Source organism: Triturus cristatus, chromosome 1_1 (genome assembly GCF_964204655.1).
Source record: "Triturus cristatus chromosome 1_1, aTriCri1.1, whole genome shotgun sequence".
Taxonomy (NCBI): Eukaryota; Metazoa; Chordata; class Amphibia; order Caudata; family Salamandridae; genus Triturus; species Triturus cristatus.
The window spans coordinates 63,801,387-63,825,591 of NC_140579.1; the positions used below are offsets into that span (position 1 = coordinate 63,801,387).

General features: G+C 47.8%; 1 protein-coding gene across 1 annotated transcript in view; it reads right to left on the reverse strand.

Moving 5' to 3' along the window:
• LOC146869414 (N-fatty-acyl-amino acid synthase/hydrolase PM20D1-like) overlaps positions 1-24,205 on the reverse strand; it is a 166,201-nt gene that overhangs the window by 92,276 nt on the left and 49,720 nt on the right. The window contains exons 7-8 of the mRNA XM_085599799.1: positions 11,915-12,034; positions 3,137-3,212 (exon numbers count right to left, since the gene is read on the reverse strand). Of these exons, the coding sequence (XP_085455925.1) occupies positions 3,137-3,212; positions 11,915-12,034 (196 nt within the window). The remainder of the gene's footprint in view (positions 1-3,136; positions 3,213-11,914; positions 12,035-24,205) is intronic.

Here is a 24,205-nt window from a genome sequence, read left to right on the forward strand (position 1 = left end):
ATGCCAAAGTCTGCTGCTCAGCGAGGGCCACGGTGAAGAAAAAGGTGTACCGTGTTGATCCTGCATTGTGAGAGAAGGAGGGCCATTGCCCGATACAGCTCCGAGACCCGAAGACGGTCGCCACCACATTCATGCTGTCTGTGCCTGCGTATGCCAGGTGAGGACCACGGTGAAGTCAGAGGGCCAATCACCATCTGTGTGCTGCTGGTATCCTACTTGGGTGTCAGGAGGAAGGGACCATGAAGGAAGAAGAAGGTTGTCTCCCTGAATCCACCTGCAGCAAAGAAGACACTGCGGGCCCCGGGCCATTACCTGTGGAAAGTGAGAGCAACTCCTTCAACTCCCCCATCTGGGAGCATCGGAGACGTGTCCATGGAATCTAGGAGAGGCTTATCACATCAGGGGAGTGCTGAGGATGTCGGCCACCATGACTGCAGCTTCCCACAATCTGGGATCAGTCAGGCTGCCGAGGTGCACCTGGGGACTCTAAACCACGACTCCGTGAGTAAGAGCAACAATAAGACCACCAGGCCCTTGGGAACTTGCTCGGACTTATACACTCCATCGTTGGAACTCAGATCTTTGCAACAGAGCCCCCGTAAAACTTCCGAGACCCGAATGCATTAGCACAGCCTAGCATGGATGGTGCCACTTGAGTATAGGGAATGACCATCAGCCAAAAGCGGGAAAGTGAGACTGGAAAGCGGATCTGGGTAACGCTAGTGGGCTTGCCTCTAGAAGGCTATGTAAATTAACCACAATGTGTTGTATTGTAATCTGTGTTAGGAGATAAATTCTTCTTCATACATGAAAGCAAGTATTTGACTTAACAAAACGTTGTTAGGGTTGCCGGATGTATTCCGAGTTGTGAGCCTGTGTACACCTTACACCAATCTCCTTCCAGAGAAGGCTTGGACTACTAAACCCACGCTATCACTGAGAGTCAAGTGCTGAAGGGGTGCTTGACCCAGGAGAAGGCTTGGACTACTCAACCCACGCTATCACTGAGAGTCAAGTGCTGAAGGGGCGCTTGACCCAGGAGAAGGCTTGGACTACTCAACCCACGCTATCACTGAGAGTCAAGCGCTGAAGGGGTACTTGACCCAGGAGAAGGCTTGGACTACTCAACCCATGCTATCACTGAGAGTCAAGCGCTGAAGGGGCGCTTGACCCAAGAGAAGGCTTGGACTACTCAACCCACGCTATCACTGAGAGTCAAGCGCTGAAGGGGCGCTTGACCCAGGAGAAGGCTTGGACTGCTCAACCCACGCTATCACTGAGAGTCAAGTGCTGAAGGGGCACTTGACCCAGGAGAAGGCTTGGACTACTCAACCCACACTATCACTGAGAGTCAAGTGCTGAAGGGGCGCTTGACCCAGGAGAAGGCTTGGACTACTCAACCCACGCTATCACTGAGAGTCAAGCGCTGAAGGGGTACTTGACCCAGGAGAAGGCTTGGACTACTCAACCCATGCTATCACTGAGAGTCAAGCGCTGAAGGGGCGCTTGACCCAAGAGAAGGCTTGGACTACTCAACCCACGCTATCACTGAGAGTCAAGCGCTGAAGGGGCACTTGACCCAAGAGAAGGCTTGGACTGCTCAACCCCCGCTATTACTGAGAGTCAAGTGCTGAAGGGGCGCTTGACCCAAGAGAAGGCTTGGACTACTCAACCCACGCTATCACTGAGAGTCAAGTGCTGAAGGGGCGCTTGACCCAAGAGAAGGCTTGGACTACTCAACTCATGCTATCACTGAGAGTCAAGTGCTGAAGGGGCGCTTGACCCAAGAGAAGGCTTGGACTACTAAACCCATGCCATCACTGAGAGTCAAGTGCTGAAGGGGTACTTGACCCAAGAGAAGGCTTGGACTGCTCAACCCACGCTATCACTGAGAGTCAAGTGCTGAAGGGGCGCTTGACCCAAGAGAAGGCTTGGACTACTCAACCCACGCTATCACTGAGAGTCAAGCGCTGAAGGGGCGCTTGACCCAGGAGAAGGCTTGGACTACTCAACCCACGCTATCACTGAGAGTCAAGCGCTGAAGGGGCGCTTGACCCAAGAGAAGGCTTGGACTGCTCAACCCACGCTATCACCGAGAGTCAAGCGCTGAAGGGGCGCTTGACCCAAGAGAAGGCTTGGACTACTCAACCCATGCTATCACTGAGAGTCAAGTGCTGAAGGGGTACTTGACCCAGGAGAAGGCTTGGACTGCTCAACCCACGCTATCACTGAGAGTCAAGTGCTGAAGGGGCGCTTGACCCAGGTGCCCAGAGCCCATAGTAGGCCTGGCCCCGGGATATCAGGAGTAGAAACCCTCAACCACCAGAGTTGGGCCCCGTGTCTCCTGCTTGCCCCGTGGCCCTCGGAAAGGGGTTGTGATGTTACGACAGAGGTCTGTGCATCTTTGCTAATGTTTCCATTCATACTGTAGATAGATGTCTGCTAGGAATAGGAATGGCCGAGTTGGTTGAGCTGCTTACAGAGTAGTGTTTTTAGTAGGAGCTTTGTTTACTTGACATAGTTTAACCTCTTCCATGCTCATGACGGCTCCCTTCCGTCATGAGTCACGGTGGGCGTGTGCTGATGACGGCCGGGAGCCGTCATGACCACGCCCGCGATTGGAATGTTCGGCACGCTGCGGCGGAATTTGCGCCGCAGCGAAGAGGCTAGAAGGCTTCTCATCAACAAACCAAATAGTAAATGTTAGTGAATCGAATGCGTTCTAGTATACTCAAATAATAATTTACTTCAGGCCCAACATACAACCCCAGCAGTAACATCACTTGTTTTACAAAACTGTGGTCTAGTCTTGTCTAGCTTTCCATCAGAGACCGACAACATGCTTTTAAACAAAATAATGATTTCCTGAAATCTGAAGCAGTGACATCACAAAGTCAACACACGGAAAGCTTACAAATATTTACGCAACACCACATCTACCACTGAAAGGAAAAGAAAACTAAGAAAGTGTTTGCGAGACACTGCAGGGAATAGAGTCTAGTATCGTGTGATGCAGAGGAGAGCGAGCAATTTTATTTCTGAACCTGCCCCATGCTGCCTTGCGCACATGGACCTGGAGAAAGAGGGTGCCCACAGTTTACCATTATGCTGCTAGGTGTAGAAGCAGTGTCCTGACCTCTGGAGCCAACTGCTCAAAGGTGGCCTTCTCTGGCCCGCTGCCAAACAGATTGGGCATCGGATTCTGCTCCAGCCTGGAACAAAATACAACATAAGATGGAAGATTGAGATCTTGGTTCGACAACATAATTCAAATTCACTGCAGACAAAAATTAGAAATACTGAATGGAGAGCACAATATCTCAAGCTTTCTTCTGGACAGCTACCCAGGTCTAGAACTTCCTACCCACTCAGATCCAGCAAGCGCCATCATTCCTGCTCTTTGGGAAGAAACTGAAGACCCTCATCTTCAAGCAATGCCTCACCAACATGTAAACATCTGGGGAATGGGCATCAATGGAATTCTCTATCTAATCTGCATCAACCCCCTCTTCTCAACCACCTCTCTACCATGTCACTTTTATAGTGCCATATTAAAGTTATAGCTAGACTGGCACTACATAATTCCCCATGCATACATAAAAGCTGTAGAACCATAAACTATATTAAAGAGAGTCCGTTCAATAGGGCAAACGAGGAGGGATGAGAGGTGGAATACTAAAAGAACTGAGCAGAGGAAAGGAGGTGGAAGCGTGAAGAAAGCAGATACCCTTGCAAGACGTAATGATCAATTGAATAGTGTTATAATCTCCTATTCCTGTTTGACATATCCCTCAAACGGTGAAGGAATTGTTTATTTTGAATTCAAAAGATTTTCCTTCGGTTCCTTTAAAGCCAGTCTCAAACAACTGTAGAATCATGGAGCCAAACAGGCTATTTGTCGTTGAAGAACTGCAACACCCCGTGCCGTCTTACTGCAGACAGACATTTTCCATTTGCAAGAATGGGTTCATCGATTTAAAGGTGCCTAAGTTGGGAAACTGGAGTGGTCCTCTTCATCTTAGACCCATAGTGCCCTCGTGTGGCCACTGAGGGAAATGCATCTCAGCTAAACAGTGTCTGCGTTTAGGCAAATGGAGAGATACTTTTTTTTAACAAGATTGGAGGCTCCTATTATGCTTTTCTTATGTTGCATTTTATTAAATAGCAGCCAAGATAAAACGAAAACTACAGTTCCCAGAAGGCCAAGAGAGCAAAAGGGCAATGGAGAAACGTGGAATCCAAGACATCAGCCAATGAATGGGCAGAACTGAGTATAATGCTTGTCCTGACTGCAAACAGCCCTCTTTTCTTGCTGCTCGCAATCAAGATAAGTATATACTCTCTCAGTTTTGACGTATTTCTATTGCGCATTGTTATTTATCTGCTTGGTATTGTTTAACGTTGATTGCTGGCTTATAGGAGTTAATCCCTTTTGATAACCCGCCGCCGGGTGCTGAGCTGTTTCCCGCTGCTCGCGCGCTCATTAGCGCGTTGCGTCGCAGCCATTTCTCCTACCGTTTATTTCCTAACGGTTTTTGGCTTCAAGTCGAGCCTCCTCGCCTGCTGTGTCTCTTATCCTGAGCTTCTCCGTCCACACGTTGGTAGAGTCCGGACCCCTGGGAAAGGTTTTCCCTGCTAACCCGGCCTCTGTGTTCCTCCAAACGCTAAGGGGTGGTATTAGGCTCTCTCTCTCAGCCTGCTGGTTAACCCTTTGTTCCCCACTCTTCTCCCTTTGTTTTTGCTATGGAGGTTGACAGCTCTCCTGGGTCTGATTTTCATAATGAAGAAGGGGAGTCATTTAAGAATGATTTCAATACGTTTATTAATTCCTCTGTGGAAAATGCTGTTCAAACCTCTATGAAGAGATTTTCTAAGGATATGGAAAACTCTATGTTATCTCTAATGTCCAAAGCTTTGGCCCATTCTGCGGGGGATTGCAGAGAGAGAAAGCTTGTACCTTCCGGCAATAATTCCAAGGTGTCTGCGACTATGAAGTCACGAGTGCACAGTGAGGTTTCCTCACGCGAGGTTGAGGACGTAGTGCCTCCCAGGCCTCCTGCTAAGGAGGGGTTTAATGTTCAGAATGCTGGTAAATGTAAATCAAAATTAAAAAATGCCGAGGTACCTAAAAAATTGGTTATTTCTCAAATTTTGGACACGGATGACGATCTTGGAGACGCCGATGATGCGTTTGACCTTTTAGATGCCAATGGTCCTTCTTCCCCTCCTGCTATGTTAGGTTAACATTTCTTATAAAGCGCTCGTATACCGAGTGGTTTCTTGGCGCTGGACTTAAGAAGCTTTTCTGGAGCCACGTGTTAGTCGTAAATAGAGTCTATTTATAAGCTTGGGTAAATAGCCAGGTCTTGAGTAATCTACGGAATCTAACAGATTCAGTGCAAGTTCCTATATCTAAAGCGAGAGTGTTCCAGAAACTGGGGGCCAGTACTGTAAACCTGCAGCCACCTATTCGTTTCCATTTGTAGGAAGGAATGACTAGGAGGTTCTTATGAGCAGAGCGTAAGCTCCGTGCAGGTAAATATTTCTGAACAAGTCTGGATAAAAATTTTGGGTTCGTTCTTACAAGGTTTTAAAAATGAGGCAACCAACTTTAAACGTGCATCTTTTCAGGATGGGAAGCCAATGTAGCTCTTTCATAGTAGGGGATATATGTTCCCATCTGCGTTGTTGGAATATCAACCTTGCTGCCTGGTTCTGAACCTGCTAAGAAGTCAAGAACTGATTCTTTTTCTTTTCAACCTATTTTTGGATTCGGAGGGTGCTCCCATGTTTGACCCTTCTACTAGTCGTCACCCTAACTCTACAGAAGGGTTCCCTACCTCTCATGTAGGTGACTATATTTCAGCTAGGCTTTGTCTGCCTTTGGACAAATCCACCAGATCCCAGCTCAAGTGGGAATGTCCCAAACCTTCCCTTCCTTCCAATATCTCCTCTACTCCGACTATTGATCAACCCTTGTCAACTTTCTTCTCAAAGTTTGGAAAAGATACTCATAAAGGGGTGGATAGGGCCTGGCCTGCCTGTCAGGACAAATTATTGGAAATTGTAGGGCCTTTGGCTCGTATGTTTGACATGGCAGAGTCTGCTCGTTTGGACGGATCAGATTTGGACCCCGAGGATGTTTCTTTATGGGTCCAAAGAGCCTTTTGCCTCCTGGATAATGCCAATTCGTCAATCATACGTGAGCGCCCCCAAGGCCTTCTTATCAAGTTGGATCTCAAGTTGGCTAACTTGGCTACCCTTGATTCGGGTATTAAGACCGACGGTCTTTTGTTTGGTGACTTGTTAGTAAAGGATCTAAGTAGATTTGTCTACCTTTGCCACCATCGATAAGGCTCAACAATCCTTAAAGACAGTTTTTACCCAGCGGGTTTTTGGACGGGCCGGTAGAGGCAGGGGTCACTTTACCGGCCGTCCATACCACAATCAAGGCTCCAGAGGATCTTTCAACCCAAATTTCAACTACCAGGAGTTTAAACCCCAGTTCTACCCACAACGAGGTCGCGGTTTCAGGGATCATGGACGAAAAAAACTTCTGCAACAATAACCAACAAGGTGAGTCTCTCAGAGCCTCCCCCCGTAGGGGGTCGTTTAAGTCTTGTTCTTCCAAAATGACTAACTCTAACTGCAGATCCGTGGGTTCTAAGCTCTATCCAAGGTTATTTTATAGATTTCTACGCTCCACCTTTCCAAACAGTTTTCCCTCCTCCTCTCGATTTTTCCACCGACATGGCCAATCTCGTTTCTCTCGAGGTGCAGTCCCTTTTGCTGAAACACGCTATTCAAGCCGCTCCTCTAGACCGTTCGGGGTTTCTCAGTTCTATCTTTCTAGTACGAAAAAAGAACAAGGAAATGCGTCCTGTCATACATCTCAAGTGGATCAACCAATTTGTAGTTTATCGTCACTTCAAAATGGAGACCATCATCATCTCAGGGACTCTCTCCACTTACACGATTGGATGGTCAGAAAAGACTTGCAGGACGCGTACCTTAGTATTCTTATCCATCCTTCCCACAGGAAAGGTCTACAGTTTCAGGGGCTAGGAGTGACTTACCACTTTTTCTCTCTCCCCTTCGGGCTATTGTCAGCACCATGGTGCTTTACAAAGATCATGAAACCAATGGGGACTTATCGCAGGTCTCTTGAGGTCAGGTTACTTATTTACCTCGACGACATTTTAATTATGAATTTGGACAAACAGACCCATTTCTCTCATTTGGACATCACTCGTTCCCTTCTTTCAGAGCTGGGCTTTCTTCTCAATCCCGAAAAATCCATGCTCATTCCTTCCCAACAGATAAGAGTTCCCCGGTTTTCTGGTAGATTCTTCAACAGCTTCGCTTCATCTGCCTCAAACAAAGGTGTCAGCCATAAAATCGGAAATTTCCCAAGTGCTTCGGAGCTCATCGATTTCTCTCAGCTCTCTGGCCAGAATTGTAGGTCTTTTGTCTGCCTCCATTCAAGCAATCTTTCCAGGACCTCTGCACTATCGAGCGCTCCAGCGCCTAAAAACTCGCCACCTGCGTCAAGGCCTAGCTTATTCAGATCTGATTTCCTTAGACACAGATTCTTGTTTAAAGCTCCAATGGTGGATAGACCATTTAGATGCGTGGAACGGCAGGACAATCTTTGCCTCAGCCCCAGATCTTGTATTAGAATCAGATGCAAGTCTGTCCCGTTGGGGCGCCCGATGTGGTTCAATCTCGACTGGCAGTACATGGTCACAAAATCCAAGCTTCTTGCGGAGTTGGCAAAGAGTCTTTGGGAATTTTGCCTTCTCAACAAGATTTCAGTCAGAGCCGAATATATTCCAGGCAATCTCAATTCCATCGCAGATTGGCACTCTCATTACCTACGGGACTCCAGCGATTGGAAGCTTCTTTCATCTGTCTTTCAATCTCTGTCCCAAAAATGGTCCCCTCTGCAAATCGATCTCTTTGCCTCTCGTCTCAATTCCCAGCTTCCTCTCCTTCAGTTGGCGCCCAGATCCACTGGCTCTTGCCACAGACGCTTTCCATCGCAGATTGGCACTCTCATTACCTACGGGACTCCAGCGATTAGAAGCTTCTTTCATCCGTCTTTCAATCTCTGTCCCAAAAATGGGGACCTTTGCAAATCGATCTCTTTGCCTCTCGTCTCAATTCCCAGCTTCCTCTCCTTCAGTTGGCGCCCAGATCCGCTTGCTATTGCCACAGACGCTTTCCTCCAGGATTGGTCTCTTCATCTCAACTACGCCTTTCCCCCTTTCATCATGATAAACAAAGTCCTTGCTCAGTCCAGACGCCAACAAGCCTCTCTGGTGATAGTTGTTCCCTTCTGGCTATCTAATATTTGGTTCCCGTCTCTGCTGGAGATGGCAGTGGACTTTCCTGTTCTTCTTCCTTCTTACAACAATCTTGTGATGGATCCTTTGGGTCGTCCTCACAGTCTCATTTTGGACAACAATCTGACCCTGTCCGCATGGAAGATCCCGGGCCTAACCTCCTTGACCACTGCATTTCACAGGAAGCTTCTCTCTTTATTAGCAGAGCCTGGGCTCCAGGCACAACAAAAGCTTACAAATCAGCTTGGTCTTTATGGACAAGCTGGTGTGTGGGAAAACATGTCGATCCCTTTTCAGCAAATTTAACTTCCGTTGACAATTTTCTGGCGTCTGAAGCCAGTTCAGGTAAGTCTTACAGAACGGTTAACCTTTACAGATCAGCAATCTCCCTCAATCACAATACGGTGGGCGGCAAGCCAGTGGGTAAACATCCTCTGGTTTGTTGGCTCCTTCGGGGAGTAAAGATTTCCAAGCCTCAGTCACCAAGGTACTCTAAGTTATGGAATGCGAATCTAGTTCTCAAACTTTTTTCCGATTGGCCAGATAATACTGCTCTTTCTCTGAAGACGCTTTCTGCCAAACTTACTATGCTATTGTGCTTGGTTTCTATCAAACGTGTTTCTGATGTTAAGGATATGGATGTTTCCTCTCGGCAATTTACCCCGTCTGGGGTGATGTTTCACACCAACAAATGTACAAAAACTAACTTGAATTCTGTTTTTTAGCCTTATTTTCCTTCTCAACCTAAATTGTGTGTAGGTCAATGCCTCAAGGTGTATGAACGTCCTCGCATTCCCATCTTCTCATTTCATTTTGCAAACCTCACAAGCCTGTTTCTTCTGCCACCCTTGCCTGTTGGGTTATGTTCCTTGCTGGTATTGATGTTTCTATCTTCGGTGCCCACTCTGCCAGGGGAGCCATGGCCTCCAAAGCCTTTTGGGCAGGCTCCAGATTGGAGGACATTCTGTGATCGGCTGATTGGTCCAATGACAAAGTGTTTTGTATGCTTTACTGTAAACCTGTTATTACTGCTGCTTCTTTAGTTGTCGATATGCTTTGAACAAGCATAATAGGAGCCTCCGGTCTGGTCATAAAAAGTAGATTTTCCTAGGAATTTATGACGGAAAGTCTTGATTTTTATGTGTTATTTTTTCCCTCCCTTAGCGGCTGCAGCTCTTCCACCAGCAGCTTCCTGACCGGGGACACAGTCCGCTCAAGGTGTCTGATCTGCACCGTCCAGCTTCAGTCTGCATTCCTGGTTCTTCGATCCCAGTTCCAATTCCGAGGATGACGTTCTTGGACTTTTGTCGAGAGTTTTCTATTTGAACTCTAGCCTTTGGTGTGATTCTCTCAATTTTTCCCCTTGTTTATGGATAATATCTAGTCTGCTTGCCAAAGAAAAGAGGGCTATTCGCAGTCAGGACAAGCGTTATACTCAGTTCTGCCCATTTCTGGTTGAGTTCCTGGATTCCACGTTTCCCCATTGGCCTTTTGCTCTCTTGGCCTTCTGGGAACTGTAGTTTTCATTTTATCTTGGCTGCTATTGAATAAAATGCAAGATAAGAAAAGCATAATACTCGCCCCGTGTCTTTATTAAAATTAAGACTTTCCGTCATAAATTACTAGGAAAATCTACATTATAGCTTCTCCTTGTGAAGAGCTATTTCTCACAATACTTTGGCAAATGTGGGGTGGGAGGAGGATACAAAGTGATCGGTACACTCCTGTATCAGATCGAGATGGCTAGGTCATGAGGAATTGAGCTGCCGCTGACAGAGCTGGAGTCAGGTCCAAACAAACTGCAATTGTGTGAAGGACGGACACGCGAGGAAAGCCAGCCCAGAAGAGATGAGGACCTGGAGCACCGAAGACCAATGACCCACAAGTGAGTCAACTGCACTAACTCTGATGGAGACACAGGCGAGCAAACTTGCAAGGCACCACTAAGTGACAGGCTGCAGTGCGCCTTTGACAAAGTGTTCTGGATGCGAGCTGTCATGCATCCCCTGGTGTGGAGTGAACATCCGTTGACTTCTTGAAGCAACAACCCCATGCTCGAGAAGAAAGCGGAGTTTACCTCAGCACCCACCCCCTGTGAGTGCAGTCCTATATGTGGATTTGGGCTATAAACTTGGAGCCATTTGGACCAGTTGGATTTCGATGTCACATTTGCTCTAAACTAAGGAGGTTACCATCCCGCCCAATGACTGCCCCTGGGATCCCTGATACTCAAAATACTGGACTATGAGCAGCCTCTGATGTTAGCTGCCACCCACTGATGCCAACCCAACTTCAGTAACACTGTGAGCACGGACTGTGCACCACCAGTAATTCTCTGCGCACTGACTGACCGCGCCCAAATGAAACCCAGCAGACACCTGTGGAAAAATCTGTATCCACAGACCCGAGGTAAATAATACCCAATTACTGGAAAATTCTACACGGAGTCACTTTCCATCACGCTTCACCAGTACAGCCCCTTTTGGATAGGGCCCATTTCTGGATTTGGTGTCTGCGAACACCATGGAGGGAGGCACGCGCTGAGCTCTTGCTAGGATTCTTTTGGCAGCAAGTTAAGGGAAATGTCAGCAGACAGACACAGATACCGTTGCTGCCAGAGTCCTTTCTGATCTAGGATTCATTAACTGCCCTTTTCCTTGGTAAAGACAAGCGTGTACGACCCCTTTGACATAGTAAACCCCTCCAGTCTCAAGGCCGAGTCCATAAAACTGTTTGGAGTCCTGCCTTGGCACCAGAAGTTGCTAGAACCTTCTATTTGTGTTCATTTTAACCTCCTGACATTTCTGTTCTATCTTGTACGAGTTATCTCCCACTGACCATTGTCTCTTGAGTGGGACTGCTGTATCAAGCTATATCCAGGGTTCAGATCTAAGTCACAAGTCCCAAAGGTGTGAGCATGCTACCGTCAGGGAGTAAAGTGTGCGGAGAGTAACAGAACCAAAGGCCAGGGGAACCCAGCAGTGCAAAAGCGCCCCCTACGGACACAGCCTATTTATCACTGGCTACTCCAGGACCTGGAGAAATGGCCCCATAGGGACAATTCCAAATGATAACGCCAGTGGGAGGACAGCAGTGCACAGAAAGAGGAGGCTGTCCATCTCGGACATGCACTTGAAGAACCTAACGTATAGGAAGTTGGGTCCTTCTCCAAAAGAGCCAGAATGCTCCTTCCGGTTTACTCTATTCATGTGACAGGAGTTACAGAGAAGTGGAAGAACAGGAAAAGGAAAATGTAGGTTTAACAGAATGTGGTGCAGATCCTAGAGAGGTGCAGATGGTTTCAAGCATGGGCCCCATAAAGAGAGGGCCAAGAACCTAAACAAGTCTATAGTTTATACTGGAGAGAAGAATGGAAGTCGAAAGGAGAAAGCACACCAAAGAAGAGGCTGGGACTTCATAGAGACGGAAGGAAGGTCGAAGTCCAGCTTCGGAAGTGTTTTTTTTACCACAGGAAGGGTGCGGAATGCAGAATATACAGACAGGATAAGTGAATGGGTTAGAAATGTCCTCGGCGGAACACCTGCGGTTAGAGCAGAAGGACCCATCACCTGGACACTGCTGCAGCAAGGATGCCAATGCTGGTCTCACGGGGCGGCATGGACGAGTGGCCCGGCTGCATCTCCGCACTCAGGGCCATTGTTATGGAGCCTTTCTCCGTCGCGCCGATCCTGGGGCAGGCAGAGCAAAACCTGGGTTACGGGGGGGTCATTGCAGCAACAGACACGACAAACGGCTGCCTCAATCAAAGACCTTAATGTCCACAGACAATAACTTTCAATTACTTGGGAACACGCACATTCTACCACATGAGAAACGTCAAAATAACTGTATGAGGCACACGGGGGAGTGACTCACACTGTCACCAACAACACTGACAACATCCTCTCATCCATAATTATCAATAAACTCATCACAAAAAAGTCTGGGTGTCTTTGCTGACTTTACAACAAATGACTTACTCTTGCTTGAAAGAAACGCTCAGACAAAGGTGCACAGTTTCTACTCTCTTTAAAGGAATCAAGTGGAAGCTCCAGCCGCACAACCTCAACCTCCTTAGGCGCACACATGACATAGAAAAAGTCTTTAGCAGAGCATGAATGCTTTTCTGTAAATTGATTGTTCACGATTTTGTAGCTGCGTTAGGGAGTGTGTGCCCAAGATAAGTCTCAAAATTGTAACTTACACTCGAGGGGCAGCGGGTACCCAACTGTGCCTGTGTGTACCGGGGGCTCTAACACTTTCCTTCCATTCTGATGATGCAAAGTAGTTTAATTGGCTCTTTCAGATACATAATCGGGAAGATGCTGCTCACATCTCTCCCCCAGAACTCCTCCTTTTAACCAGAACCATTCTTTTTTTGCAGCAACAAAAAGAACTAAACATTTGTGGCATATGGCACCATCTTGAGGTTATTTTCGGTGGAGTCATACGGCAGTTCCAGAAATAGCCTTTCTGTAGCAATGTCCCTAACCCTTGGGTGTCTGATCTTATTAAAGCAGAATAGGGTCCCATGCCTTTCGATCTTTACATGCATACAATGGTAAAGATTGATCTTGAATTCAGGCTGTAAGTTGTTTCCTACGCAGACAACACACAGCTGTTTTTCACCCTCTCACCTGGGCAGGGTCCACAATCTCAACAATTTAGCCATTCTTTAGAAAAAGTAACTGAACGGATGGCTGGCCGCGATCTCAAGCTCAATGGGAACAAGACGGAGTTCATGTTGCCGGGCAACAACCCGAAATTTGCAGACAGTGCTAGGATGGCCTGACTTTCTAGGTACAGCACCAGCCCAAAAACCCCCATAAAAAGCTTGAGGATGTGGCTAGACAAATCTCTCACAATGGAAAAACAAGCAAGGTAACTTGCTTGCCAGCTGCTATGGTCTTCTTAGAACACTCAGCAGAATTATAGATCTGCTGTCCCTTCTCTATAGAAGGATTGTTGTACAGGCTTCAGTACTTTCACACTTTGACTACGGGAACTCCCTATACCTAGAGGCTCCACGATATGTGACCAGAAGGTTACAAACCATATTCCCTCCAATTATGTTGCGAGTGCAGCTACCATAATCAGTGCTCTTTGCTACCTGCACAATTTTGTTTACCACCAGAGGAAAAAAGGAGTATTCACCCTACCAAGACAGTATAGGGTAGGGCATTAATCTTTATAGAAAGCAGTGGTGGTGCCTTCAAAATCTTCTTCATGGATGTTATGTGAGAGCCAGCGCTGCTGCCAAATCGTGTATCTGTGTACCCTGAAATAATTGCTCACTTCTCTCAGCTGTGATCCAATTAGGACTCCGTTATAAAACAAAAAAAAGCTACACAATGTAGAAGGCTACAATAATATGGGGATCACTGTGCAGGGACGAATCTTAGTCATTGTGATCTGAATAACTTTTGCAATCTTATATAGTGCCCGATGACATCACACTTTGTTATGTACATGAAGATGACGTGATTTTCCCAGAATCATACACTGTTGAACCAAGACTGGAACTTGAGCCTGGTCCCTCAGGTTCAAAGTGTCCTGCCGTTAGGCCACATCTCATCCCAGTTAGGTTGAACATTTCTATCCGAAAAAGGAAGACAAAAACACAGTTACAAAAACAAGCATTGGCATAGCCAATAGGTCTCGCCTTTGGGACCTTATAAGTGTTTAGCCATGCAACAGTTGATGTTGTTGCACCAAGGATATTGTGCTGAATAACTAAACACTTATAAGGTCCCAAAGGAGACACTTATTGGTTATGCCAATGCTTGTTTTGTATGGCTGCTGTGAGTAACCAATTAATGCTGTTCTGTATCAACATGAAAATGGTAAATAAAGTTAGAAAAAAAAAGTTATCAATCAATACAACCACAAATAAAATCTAATAAAGGACTGTATGGTTATAACCCCAGTATACAGCGTATCACATATGACTCTATATAACCGACTTAAACATTACAAGCCGAGCTACAAAGAACTGGATACTGGAAGTCTTACAGATACTGCAGGCAAAGGAGCCAGGGCAAAGAATGATAACTTGTGTTGCAGCATTGTTTAGCTCCTACTACATTTAAGGGGGGCTCTAAAGCACTAACCCACACAAATAGCAACCTCCAACGTGTAGGTGTGGGGTTGGGCAGTGCAGTTTTTCGTTTGTGCCTATGTGGGGAGTGTTTTTATTTCTCTGTGATGACCTCCATGGTACGGTTATCATGTTATGGGAAGCAGTATGTGAAAGAGACCTTCAAATTATAGTTATAATAAGGACTAACAAGCTTAACCACAGGGGCGATGGTATGTTGTGTGCCCATAAACCAAAGAGGGGGAGAGGGATAATCGGATAAGACCCAGTAATCCATAAAGCGACATGTGCCAGAAAGAGATACTGTCAAATGAGTCAATGGATGCCACAAGGGTAAGAATGGGACTTGGAGATATAAGCAGTAGCCATGCACCTTGTCATTTTATTTGTTTATTTACTTGACCCCGGTAGAAAAAAAAAGACATCCCATGAAAGAGAAAGGATGAAAGAATGTGGACGAGCGCTGAAGGCCAGCAGTCTGAGCGGAAGCTGCGCACTCTTTAAAGGCCCAGATTTCACCTACTCCTGCAAGCCCGTAGAGCAGGGGTTCACACCCATGGCCTCTATCAGACTCTCAGAGGTTCTCAAAGGCGGGTGAGAGCCAGTACGACAACCCCAGCTAGATGGCACCGTCCACATGCGAGGGTCAGAGACAAAGCACTCAGTAGAAGCGAACTGGCCTGCCTCGTGTTAACCTGCAGGCCTCACCTTTCCAAGAGATCCCAGTACTTTTCTTGGCTCCCAGAGACCCTTGTTCTTTCTAGTTTACATAAGGAGGCGTCCTCCTGACATTCGAGAATGTCCTCCCAGAACAACTTCCACTGTCATTATTAGCGCTGAACGACGACATTTCAGGGTAAAAAAGGGACCATGTGGGGCAAGAAGGCTTACACTGATCCCATCACTTCGGCTAAGGCAGCAGCATGGCGACGATTTGATAGTTCTCAATGTGTTCTTTCTTAGCCCAGCCCCTGTCCGACCTGTGCGCCTTGCGAATAGCATATGTTTCTTCACTGCAGTGTATAGTGAACTAAAAATGTTATTATTACACAATGTAATAGTACCCAGCTTACCTATCTGTAAAGTTCCTAAGGATCCGTTAGCATGTCAGACATTCGAAATACTGCATGTCTCAGCAGCGAGCGTTTAACTCAATTAGACATGCTGCCAGCTACAAGGGCGAGGGGATGAGGAGTGGATGAGGTTTACAGGGGGGTGGGGGGAAAGTGGGTGCCTGGGATGTTTAAAGCTGGCTGTGTGAAGAAGAGGGTGGATATTCAAGGGTGGTCCTAGTCAGCGACCAACCACAAGCACAGCTGTGGAATCACGTCACCAGGTGAAGCGGGCACGTGTGGTACATGCAAACTCAAACCGTGTGAAGGTGAGCTTGTAAAACCTTGTGGAAATGCCACGTCCTTTGATGCTTTTCATTCCTGCTGGCCACTACTAACAACAGGGGAACCCTACTCACAAGGAACCAGGGTATTACGTTATATAAAATGACAAAGGTTCCAGTGGATAATAAGGAATTAGTATAAATGATAATACTGCACAATCGCAATCACACTGTAAGGACTATAATGTCAGGGGGCAAAATGAATTCTCTACACAGTACATTCAAATAATTATTTATGAAAGACAGCAATCAGTATATACACTTCATTAAATCAAAAGCGCAAAACTTGTGCGTAGTGTCCCCAAGTGAAACATGGAACCAAAACGTGACTGTACATTGTGAAAGAAATTTCATGATACAAGGTTTCCATAAAATTATGTAGAACGGCCAATTGGGTACAATTTAACGACAGTCCACATATACAATGATGGTTCTTCTAAAGAGGTGGATAAACAGTGGGCAGTAGAAAGTGGTTTACGTGCAGGTGGGCGAGAAAGTGCGGAACAAACCATGGAAAGCGGCTCCCTGTGCCAAGTACCAGGTCGAGCCTCTGCCGGGGCATGACGGTGACTCAGAGGCACTGGCTCCGGCCCAGCTCGCTGCTCGCGAGCGGTTACCAGATTTGAAAATGGATTCTAAGCTCGGCCATGCCTCGGAGTGCGACCCCGACCTGCAGGAGATCCCTGCACTTCAAGGCGCTGCGGAGGCTGTGGCAGTGCTTCCTCAGGCCCAGGGGGCTTCTTGGCGCTGGACGCTGCAGAGGAAGGTAAGGGAAGGAAGCGCTTATTAAAAGGGGTTCCCCGTTAGCGCATGGTGCTTTTGTTGAGTACAACTCTAGCAATAAAAAGCTAAACTTTGAAAGAAACACGTGTAGCGCCGGGTGCAGGCGCCTTGTGTTTGGTGGCGTCATTAATTTACACGTTGTCAAATTGAAGTCACAGCCATTTAGAACTGGGGTGCCCCGAGCAAACATGTTTTCCGAATTTCAGTGACACTTTAATAAGTTAATGCACCAGTATTTGCTGACTGTAAGATAGTTCTGGGTTTTGCATATATTTAAAAATATGTCTGTTTTTAAATAGCCTGTGATGTTGGTCAGGCATCAGCTGGGACCGCTGTCTGGGCAGGAGAGCAGGGGTGCACTATGTACTTCCCTAGCAAGGCAGTGTGCAGGCGACAAAGCTTTTAGAAAGGTTTATCTATGGCAATCCCTCTCTGCTCGAAAGTTATCTTCAGAAGCGTTCTTTCTCCGTTCATGAAAAACGACCAGGCAGGAGTTACTTGCAGAATGCAGTCAGATGCTGTGCGCATGCGACAGTCCTGGAGTCATTTGTATGCTTCACATAGAATTATCCAAGCATCAGGGCACATGTGGAGCCCACATCAATCAAGGTTCTCGGCCTGTAATCTGTGCATCAAATGAAACAAGCGCGGATGCAGACAAGAAAAAACAGATGTCCGTTGCGCGCGCGGCTGCGAAACGAAAACAAGAAAATAATTTTAAACAGATGGCGCCTCTGCTCGCTCCTGAGACACATAGGCCATGGGACATACCCGAGCCTTTGGCCATTTGGGTGCTTTCTTTTGTGAAAGCCTTGCGCAAATGGCCAATCAAATGCGTGGGCGAAAAAAAAAACATGAGCAAAAGATGTGTTAGCTGACATGAGCAAAAGATGTGTTAGCTGGAAGTCCTTGCTAGAAGCCTCGCAGAGCAGCGCATGCGCTGGCTCAGGCAAAACCTAAAGAGGAAGGAGACAGTTAACATGTCTCGCAGTAGAGTTTGGCTGCAGTGCACGCAATTAAAAGCCTGTCTTTGTGCGAGAAATGGAGAGCGCTCCAAGGGGCACGAACACACAGCAGGCAGATCTGTCTCTAAATTGCTCCTTTTATGAGCCATTACTTAGTAAGGAGTGTGAGCGATAAACAAATGCTGTGTTATATAGAAGGCCACAGTGATGTGAGCGTCACCATGCAGTCGGGCACATATAGACGGCCTTGCAATCTCCGTAACCAGTTGGATTGAGCATTTCAGAAAGCGTGTTGCCTTTTAAACATGGGAAATGAAAACACATGACTGACGAAGGGGAGGGAGACAGTTAACACGGCTGCTGCAGAGCTGTTTATGGGCTGCAGAGCCTACATTGAAAATGTGCTTGTATGCTAGAATTGCTGGGACAGCCGCATTAGGCATGAAGAAAGGAGGCAGGTCCTTATCTACATTATATAACCCAAGGAGAGGAAGGCAGAATGCGCCTTGACCCGCACGAGCATCTTCTGATAACGGATATCCGCATACTAGAGTTCAAATCCTCCCATCAGTCCCTGCAAGCCACTGCCGCTTCACCCCAATATTACGGGAGCAGGAGGCATATGTGGGAGACGCCTGCTCGGACTCCGCGTCCTGCTGCAACTCGCAAAGACGCTTCTCTTCCTGCTCCGCTACCAAGAAAGCGAGTGACTGGTTTTATTTTTGCCCTGCTTGCGATTTAAAGCCAACGTTCCAGAATGGTCTCTCACTCTTGTGATGCAGGCAGTGACTTAAGCAGTGAAGTGCACGCTTCGTAATGGGTGTGGGCACTTGAGAAAGGTGGGCAGCGCATACCCTACAGGGAACACTGGCTACATGTCATCCAAAATGCAGCGGCTTGGCTTCTGCTTAACGTTCCAAGACATCTCTCAGCTAAGAATACCTTGGTTTCTCTTCACTGGCTTCCCATTGATCAGCGGGTGAAATTCAGGGCTCTATGCCTGGCTCATAGAGGACATCATGCGAAAGGCCCTCCTCTGCCAAGGACCCTTACGGTGCCTTACATACCTAGCAGGGCACTGAGGCCAACCAATGCACGACTCATGAAAATGCCTCAAGTATGCAGGACGCGATGAGGTGGGCTTTCTTTTTCTTATGTCGTTCCTAAGCTTTGGAATTCTATGTCCATTGGCCTGCGTCTGATGGAGAATGAACTCCCGTTTAGGAAGCATTTAATAGCATGGCTCTATGTAGCTTAGTCCTTTTCTTGAGAGGATCCCCTGATGAGCATAGGTGCCAGTAATGATGTGGATGCTAGCGCTGGAGAGCTTTTTGGTAGGAAGGACAGCCCCACCCACCTGGGAGGAGGGATCGCCATCGTCCACAAATCCACCCTCTGCCTGAGCACACTCCCAGACGAGCCCACAGACCTGATGGAACACCTTCACTTCAAGATACAGGCCAGCCCTACCACCACCCTCTGAGGAACCCTCATCTACCGATCCCCTGGACCCCACGGACCATTCGCCGACTCCATCACGGACATCATTTCCCCGCATGCCATCGCATCCACCAACTACACCCTGCTGGGGGACCTCAACTTCCACCTCGACAACCAAGTGGACCCCAACACCACATCCCTCCCGGACAACCTCCACAACATTGGACTCCACGAGATCATGACCGAACCCACGCACTCAGCAGGCCACACCCTTGACCCCTTCTTCACAACAGGAAACTCCATCACTTTCAGCCACACCACGAACTCCAGTGGACAAACCATCGATGCGTCCATTTCAGCTTCAGAAAACCTACCATCCACAGACATCAGCACCGGCTCCCACGAAGAAACTGGACCAAAATCACTGACGACCAGCTCACCTCCTCACTCAGCAACTCCACCATAACCATCGCGGAAGACGACGACCCCAACACTGCAGCCCAAACTCTGCACAGATGGATCTCTGACAGCGCCAACACCATAGCCCCCCTCAAGAAAAACAACAACACTCACTCCAAGAAAGCCAGATGGTTTACCACAGAACTTTGAGAGTCATGACGCACGTGCGCCGCCTCGAAAAGGTCTGGAGGAACTCCAAATCCACAGAGGCCCACAACGACTTCAGAGCCGCCACCAACGCCCACCACCAACTCAACAGAAAAACGAGGAAAAAGGCAATTAAAGACAGAATCTCCACACACACACACGCACAACAGCAAACAACTCTTCCGCATCATCAAGGAGTTCGCCCAACCCACCAGCGAGTCTACTCACATCCCTCCCTCACATGACCTCTGCGATAAACTCAGAACCTTCTTCCACCTCAAAATCAAGAACATTTACAACAACTTCCACGAAGACAACCAACCCACTGAACCCTCACCAGCCACCCTCGACACCCTGAAGCCAACGATTGACAACTGGACAGCCCTCACCACCGAAGACACACTGAATATGATAAAGTCAATAAACTCCGGGGCCCCCACAGACCCCTGCCCCCCACCACATCTTCAACACAGCAGCCGACACCATTGCACCCATGCTCCGCCACACCATCAACCGCTCCCTGACGAACGCCGCGTTCCCCGACGACTGGAAACACGCCGAGATCCACCCCCTCATGAAGAAGCCCTCGGCGGACCCCACCGACCTCAAAAACTACAGACCCTTCTCCCTGCTCCCGTTCCCAGCGAAAGTCATTGAGAAAGCCATCAACAGCCAACTCGCCACCTTCACCGAAGAGCACAACATCCTCGACTCCTCCCAATCCGGCTTCAGAAAAAAACCACAGCGCAGAAACCGCCCTCCTCGCCGCAACAGACGACATCCGCTCCCTACTAGACAGAGGAGAAACAGTAGCCCTCATCCTCCTTGACCTCTCACCGGCGTTCGACACAGTCTCTCACCGCACCCTAATACGCAAGGCCCTCGACTGGATCCACTCCTTCCTCTCCAGCAGAACGCAGCATGTCAGACTCCCCACCCCCCCTAACTTCCTCTCAGACCCTACACCTACCGAGTCCCCCAGGGGTCCTCCCTCAGCCCCACGCTCTTAAACGTCTACATGGCTCCGCTCGCCCCCATTGTCAGAACCTACGGACTCAACATTGTGTCATATGCAGATGACACCCAACTCATCCTCTCCTTATCCAACGAACCCAACACTGCCAGACACAACTTTCAAGAAGGCATGGAAGCCTTCGCCAAATGGATGAAAAGTAGCTGCCTACAACTCAACACAGAAAAACAGAAGTATTCATCGTGGGCCCAAACCCCGAAGCCTGGAACGACACCTGGTGGCCGACCGCCCTCGAAAGCCCACCCACCCCCACGGACCACGCACACAACCTTGTAATCATCCTGGACGCCGAGCTCAAAATGGACCACCAGATCAACTCCGTCGCATCCTCCTGCTTCCACACCCTTTGCCTCCTACGTATGACCTTCAAATGGATCCCCCTCGAGCACAGAAAGACCGTCACTCACGCCCTCGTCACCAGCAGACTCGACTACGGCAACGCACTCTATGCCGGAATAAACAAAAACCTCACCCGCAAGCTACAAAACATCCAGAACGCCGCCGCAAGGCTAATTCTCAACCTGCCAAGACAATGCCACATCTCCCAGCACCTGCGCGCACTCCACTGGCTCCCCATCGAGGCTAGAATCACCTTCAAGATTCTCACCCACGCACACAAGGCACTCCACGACACCGGACCAGCATACCTAAACAGAAAAACTCAAATTCCACGCATCCCAAAGGACCCTACGCTCAGCCCAGCTCTCCTACGCTGTGGTCCCCCGCACCAGAAAGACCAGATCGGGAGGCCGCTCCTTCTCTTTCCTCGCGGCCAGAGCCTGGAACACCCTTCCACTCCACCTCAGACAGACAACTTCGCTCCTCATCTTCGCGAGAAACCTCAAGACCTGGCTCTTCGACAGACCCCCTCCTTGATGGACTGGAACCTGCACCCTCCCTCCCCCCAGCGCCTTGACACCCTCACGGGTGAGTAGTCACGCTATAAAAAACTCCTGATTGATTGATTTTGGTAGCCATCCACTCTATACATCATGATAGAATAGACTGAAGAGGGTAAGCCCTCTCCATTCCGAGGGGCATGTTTTCAAAGAATTCTATTATCAGGTTTAAAAAAAAATACAAACTACCACTGTTTTGTGTTGATTTTTATAGTGTATGCCGAAGTGTAAAGCGCTAGAGCATCTATAGCCCCAGAGTCCTTGGGGTCTCCCCATATCTAGCCATCAAGAGCACCCAACTGTGTTAAAGACTGGCCAAACATGTACAAGCTTGATAAGGGCACCTAGATTTACTAGAACTGCATAACCAAACTCCGTAACAATTAGAGCACATGTGCCTTTTCCTGGTGTGTCATGGTCCCTACCTGCTGCTGTAAAATATCAACTGACTTTCAGGCAGGTTCTGGTATTTATTACAGCAAAGGAAATCTCCCTGATAACTGAAGGCCTGTTCTAGCTGACTGCAGGGGGAGCATGTACACCAACATGAAGACAGCAGCACTGTGCTATGGCCGTGGCGATAAGCGAGCAATGCCAGCTTGCTCTTGCACTAAGGTAATAACATTCAGGCTTTCCCACGCGTATCAGAGTTCAGTAGCCCTCAGCTGTTCAACACTGAAGTATTACCTAGCTAAGTGGACCTGGGAACCTCTACCCTACAAAAATGGTTTCCCTACAGGGTCTCTACCAACTCACTATAGGTGAGAAAATGGCAGCAGGGAGCCTGGTGACATTGTGAGAAAGTGTGAGGAAGATGACCTGCCTGAACCCCATGAGGGCACCCCAACAACTCAACAAACCCATAACACCGATTGTCATATATATACAAAACATATCACTGTGTGCTATGCACCATGCCTGGCCATACCCATGGAGTCTGAAGAAGGACCCACATATGCCCTACTCACCCACTCGGTTGCCCTAAACAGGTAATTTGTCACATGATGGCCACCAACTGCCTCTTAAGAGCCTAGTTGATCTAGGTCCCACAAAAGCCAACAGCCCATGTTCCCCCCATGCTGCAGAGATGGTGTGGGACCAAGGTGGCTCAGCAGACCAAGGTGGCTCAGCAGACCAAGGTGGCACAGCGGAAGCTCTGTGCTGACTTGTCAAACACTTAGGGATCCAAATGTCCATTTCATCATTCCTATAGAGGATGTCCAAGGAGGGGTCTTGCAGCCAGCTTTGTCGACCCTTTTATGAAACCTTGAAGGCACCCAGTTTCCCAAGCCTGCTTTTCAGGCATTATCTGGATGAAGCTTGTAGCAGCATTTAATCAATTTGACAAAAAATAAAAAAAATTCTCACTCATAGATACTCACAGCCAGCACTGCCACAGGCCCTCCCCATTTAGGTACCTACAGAAGATGCCCTTACGCAAGGTTAAGCCGATGCACACTGCCTGCAGTACTCCCTAACAACGACACCATGTGGCAACATTTCTAGACATGCATGCGACCTGAGGTCAGGAAGGAAAAGGTCCCTGTACATTTGCTACCTTAACTGACTCAAATACTCTTGTCCCTTAAACCAAACACACACGCTTGGCAAGAATTGTACAACAACCCCATGTAAAATAACTTTGTGTACAGTGCCACAAGTTGGCACAGTAACAAAACTGAACATACTAAAAACATAAGTGTGTGGGAATAGCAACACTATTGGTTGTAAAAATTGTGTTGCTTATAACCTGTCACAAACCTAGGATTCTTCAATACATTTTGTAACGAATGATGACAAGGAAACATTTATTCCAGGTAAGTGGGATGAGTACATGCATAGCACGATCAGATGTTGAACCAGTTAACCAAGCTTTGAGCAAGGGCACGTTTGTACCTCAATACTGGTCTCATGTTAACACATTTAATTAAAATATAACCACTTCACTGGTTATTATGCAACTTGCCCTCCACGTATCATAAAACAGACATTCACATTCAAATGAATACCCCACCTACATACAATCAACCACAGCAATTTGTTCCTTTGCTTGCTCCGGTCTTGCATTTCTCCTCACTATTTAGCAACCATCACACATCAACCCACCTACACCCCTCAACCTTATTATCTTCCATTCAGTCAATTATCCTTCTCACCTCTCCAGCACCGCTCTCTTCAACCTACAGCCATACAGCAAGACATGACAGAACTAGGGAAGGCCTACCAGTGGGTTGGGGGCGTGGGCGTGGGGGGGGGGGGGGGGGCACTTGCACATCAAGCTAAACAACATGCCTTGCAAATGTAGCATCATATACTGTCCAAATACTTTCCACCAGTATGTCCAGCACATAATTGATTGAGTGCCCTAGAGCACCGAAATCTTCTCATTACATACATGCAGAGACTTCTAGTCTATGGCAGAGAAATCAATTCACCCTGAACACCTAACAAACAAGCATTGGCATCATAGCCAATAGGTTTCGCCTTTGGGACCTTATAAGTGTTTAGCCATTCAACAGTTGCATAACTAAATACTTATAAGGTCCCAAAAGCGAGACCTATTGGCTATGCCAAGTGGACGTGCTGCCGCGAAAGTGATCGCGATCAAACTTCAAAGCGGCCATGCGGCCGCGAAAGTGAA